The sequence below is a fragment of the Cyprinodon variegatus genome, unplaced genomic scaffold, assembly GCF_000732505.1.
Source record: "Cyprinodon variegatus isolate N-32 unplaced genomic scaffold, C_variegatus-1.0 Scaffold297, whole genome shotgun sequence".
Taxonomy (NCBI): domain Eukaryota; kingdom Metazoa; phylum Chordata; class Actinopteri; order Cyprinodontiformes; family Cyprinodontidae; genus Cyprinodon; species Cyprinodon variegatus.
Genome location: NW_015150750.1, coordinates 46,224 through 50,784, shown reverse-complemented (window position 1 = coordinate 50,784; position 4,561 = coordinate 46,224). Strand labels below are relative to the sequence as shown.

The 4,561-nt window shown below is 38.1% G+C and overlaps 1 protein-coding gene across 1 annotated transcript; it reads left to right on the top strand.

The window, feature by feature from the left end:
• Positions 1–2,241: 2,241 nt before the first annotated feature.
• Positions 2,242–4,438, top strand: LOC107090491 (tumor necrosis factor receptor superfamily member 6B-like). Its single transcript, XM_015383898.1, has 5 exons — positions 2,242–2,259; positions 2,934–3,315; positions 3,421–3,600; positions 3,713–3,794; positions 3,900–4,438. Exons 1-5 carry the CDS (start codon positions 2,251–2,253, stop codon positions 4,123–4,125), a joined length of 879 nt encoding a protein of 292 aa, XP_015239384.1. The 5' UTR covers positions 2,242–2,250; the 3' UTR covers positions 4,126–4,438.
• Positions 4,439–4,561: the final 123 nt, after the last annotated feature.

Sequence of the window (4,561 nt, the reverse complement as noted above, 5' to 3'; positions counted from 1 at the left end):
TGGCCAAAGAAAAAATATGTCATTAATCCCTTACTTTCTGCTTTGCACAGTGCACTGGTCGTCGCCATCATGGATGAAAAAAAAATGGTAGGTGACAGTAGTGCTCTTTGACAAACAGATGTCTCCTGTAAAGCACATTCAGGTGAAATTACTCTTAATTAAAAACATTTATAATTAATGAAAAGTATATAATAATTTCATACTTAAAATTCTTTCAGAACTTTGTATTCTGAAAGTAACCGGACTTTCCCTTTAAGGTATTGTCTCAGGTAATTGCAATTTTTGGTATTCTTAAGGTCTTCCAAAGTGACCAAGAATCCCTTTTTTCTTTAGCCTCTTTGGCCAAGTCCTAAAACAACTTAAATCAGGCATAATCAGGCATCAGCATATTATTCACAGAGCCAATGTGCCATAGAGATATTCAGACCCTGAAGTCATTATTCAGCTCATACTGTATGGAGTTGTGTAAGGATTGGGAAGATGGTCCACCTTGGTTACTGCTTGCGGCAAGAGAGGTCTGTCAGGAGAGTACAGGTTTTGGTTTGAAAGATTTGGTCTATCGACAGAGATTCTTGTGCTTTGGCTGAACAGCAACCCACCACGGCTTCTTCCCCATCTTCACCTCACTCCCTAAGGTCCCCTTCATCCTCCAACCTCTATTCCACCAGTGTCAGCATCCAGGGGGAAAGACACCTCTAACTTAGATCTACTTGCTCACTCAGACCAACTTCATTCAGCATCATAGTCTTATGCCAGGGTATGAGCACCAACAACTTTAAATTTTCATGACAGAGAACTTTATTATTGCAGCTTTTGAAAGGTAGCTTGTTCTGATGTAAAAACAATCACATTTCCTGTTATTATCTAAAACGCAACTTATCTCATTGCATTTTTGTAGGATATTTGATTTTTGCATATAAAATAAAGTACCATAAATGCAAAGCTAAGAAGAGAATCAGTTTCCTCATTCAACTCTGACGCATTATTTCAGTAGTGTAGCACTCAGTGGAAACAGGAACACATGACATGCGTATCTGTCTGAGTCATAATCATTTTTTTTCTAACTAAGGAAATTGTCATAATTTACAATTGTCTGAGTCACAGAAAGTTCTTCAATGAACACGGGGCTCTTATCGACCTAATTTACATCAGTAAGCGAAATTGATCATTCAGGCTTTTCAAAAATTACGAAGTGGAGTAAAAAATGTGCAGCTATGCATATTAAAGAGAAGAGACATTTCTGAAAAAATCAGCAGGCAGGAATTTATCAAATTGTGCAAAACATATGTTTCCTAAAACCATTTATTTAAAAACATCACATTAGTCAAATTATTTTCTGTTTTAAAGTGTTTTGAAATATTTTACCTACAAACCCTAATCCACTAATGGTGAGAAAAAAGATTAGTTTGATTTAAAGTTTGACCTTTACCTATACCCCATCATATGACACCTGATCGTTTAAAGAAGTGATAAAGCAAGCAATAAAGCTGCTAAGTGCAGGTCGGGCTGTGTGCATGTTTTATTCATGTCTCGTCAGAATATTCTATATTTTAAAGCTTGGTTAATGTACTTGTTTTAATTATTTCTGTACAAAAAAATTTCTAATACAGTTCACCTGTGTCATATTTTTGCAGCTGAACTAATTGCAGGCGCATCTGTCTTAGTTAAATAACATGCTGCGGTCATTTTCTGCACATCTCTGATGTTGCTCCTATTTTTTTACATATCCATTACTGTAAAAATGTCCACAACTGTTGTTGATTTTTTATTCTCTAGATACAGAGTAGTATATTATAAAACACTGTACAGTACAATTCTCTATTTGTTTTATTTTCCTATCTGTTATTTTTATACATTTTTCTAAGGTGCACATTGTGTGACCACTTCTACTATAACCTTTGCTATTCTATTCTATCCAGTTGGTTTTCGATCTGCGCACTCAAAAAAATGTGACTGAGGGTTAGAAGCACACATGGTCACCCATGCCTATTCAAATCTGTGCACAGATTTTCTATGGGACTAGGATAAGGGCTATATTTCTCTGCTACTTATCACACATAACAGTCACCTGTAACCTTAACAACTTTATTAACATCTCTACTTTCAATCACATGGGAAGTAATTTGACCTTTAACAATCTCAGCTCACTAGACCACACGAGGAACCTGCCTACGCAAGTTCCTCGTCACAGGCAATATATAATAAATCTGGTCCCGATGTCAAAGCCTCTTTTGCAGCACTTACAACATCATGAACATGGTGAGTATGTTAATGGGAGCTTTCTGACTGAGACTTAATCCTCCGCTTGAACCAATGATTATTTAGATTTAAATTTGAACCTGACTTATTTCAACAATAGGTTGCCTATATGTATATACAACTAAGAAATCTACTCTGCTGGTTTAAAAAAAGGTTGATGGTACTTTGTTCAGTAACTGCAAAATTCAGTTATCATATTTTAGATTTACAGTTGGTAATTTCTAAAAGAATACAAAAAGTGTATGTTTATATGACAGAGTTCGCAAAGCCAACATGTTGATGTAAGCCTAAAAACATCTTAATACAAGGAGTTGGCGGACTTAAGGTGGATGAGTAGATGTACTGAGGGTTACATTTTCCAGGAAAAGAGCCGTGCTCAAGATAGGTGACCAAAGTTTTATAAGAAGAAGGTGGCATGAGCAGGGAACAAAATCAAAAGTATTAGAAAAGAGTGTATCAAAGAATGAAGGATGTTGACTTTAGGCCAGCCAGCGAGGAAAGAAAAAAGCTGAGATCTGTAAGTCCATTCATAAATGCTATGCTGGAGGGTATGCAAAGGGGACAGACGGAGATGCTAAGGTAGAAAGAGAAAAATGTAGGGGAGCAGGACCCCCTTGAAAAGAATTGCTTCAGGTTTCCATTCATTTCTTATGCTTTGATCCTTCTCCCCCCAGCTCTCCCTGCCACTTCTGTTCCTGCTCGCTGTTACTCTCTGCTTCACCTCAGCAGACCCCACCTATGAGTACAGAGACCGGTTAACAGGCAGAACACGTGAGTGCAATCAGTGCCGACCGGGCACTTATGTTGCTGCTCACTGCACTGCCAACACCCCCACAAAGTGTGAGCCGTGCCCTAACGGCCACTACACAGCACTCTGGAACTACCTGCCCAGGTGTCTCTACTGCAACGTCTTCTGCACACAAAACCAGGAGGTGGACACGGAGTGCTCTGCAACCACGAACAGAGCCTGTCGTTGTAAAGCTGGCTTTTACATGATGGACGACTACTGTTTTAGACACTCGGAGTGTGGCCCTGGCTTTGGAGTTCAAACCAAAGGTAACATTGCATTTAATACCTAGTCAGCACCCAATGTGAAACAAAAGATCACGTCTGAATAACTGCACAACTTAACACATTTTTGCTTTTTTTTGTTTCCTGCAGGTACTCCAATAAATGACACAGTGTGCGAAAAATGCCCCAAGGGGTATTTTTCTGCTTCATCTTCCATGTTGGATCAGTGTAAAAAACATAAGCATTGCCCAACTGGCTCCAGCGTGCTCCTTCGCGGCTCAGCGTTGCATGACACAATTTGTGGCAGCTGTGAGAGTTTGGCAAACGGAGGTGTGGATGCTTTGTCTAGATGAATGTTACCAGATCTCAAAAGCTTTTAGAACTCAAAAAGTTGACGAGACAAGACATTAAGACTTGAATTCAATCATGCTCTCTTCCACAGGTGATGACCTCAGGGCAGTCCTGTCTGCATTATTTAGTGGGAACAGGATGCAAAAAAGAGATTTAAAAATATTTATTCACAGGTGAGATTACACTTTCTTCTGCTATAACACTGTCTTCAATTAGCTGTTTCTCTCTTAACAAATGTGATTATAAAAATCTTTCTCTTTTTTTTGTTTTTGGAACAGGGTCCTCCATAAGCAGCGAGAGGATGATTGCCCCGGAGACTCAGCCCTGCCAAAGCAGAGAGGCCCTCTGTTGAATCAGATCAGAGCATGGCTGGCCCAAGCTTCTGTAGAGCAGCTTAAAGAACTGCCAAAAACGGTCAGGGTTCTAAAATTAACCTCCATAGAAATTAAACTCGAAAAAATAATTCTAGAAATTAAGGAAAGAAATCCTAGCTGCAGCCTATGAAGTTCCTAAAAGCCCATGAATTTGTTTTTTTCTGATTGTGTTTATGCATATTTTATCTGACAGAATGCATCTCATTTTACACTGTGTAGCATTACTGACAGTAAAACTGGCCACCAGTATTACCACATATTCTCAGGTTTTTAAAAAGTTTTGACTTGTTTTTCTTCGTTAATGTTTCCGTTATTGTTTGTTATATGAGTGTAATTCAAATGTATTCTCTTTCTTTTATTATATGCCATGAAATATATCCTGCACAAATAGATAATCTGTGTATCTAGAAACAGTTTTTTATTTTTTTTAAAGAGATTCTTTTACCCTGTTAATATATTAAATGATGAACTGGTTACCTGTTTTTCTTTGCTTTTGTCTTCTTGTTAATGCCCTAACACGACAAAACATGCAGCACAATTGTCCCACTAGTAAATTTGGTTGTGGC

Coding starts and splice junctions, on each gene's coding strand:
- LOC107090491 (XM_015383898.1), top strand. Junction 3,601..3,712: donor TGAGAGTTTGGCAAACGGAG/GTGTGGATGCTT, acceptor TCTCTTCCACAG/GTGATGACCTCAGGGCAGTC. Junction 3,795..3,899: donor TTAAAAATATTTATTCACAG/GTGAGATTACAC, acceptor TTTTTGGAACAG/GGTCCTCCATAAGCAGCGAG.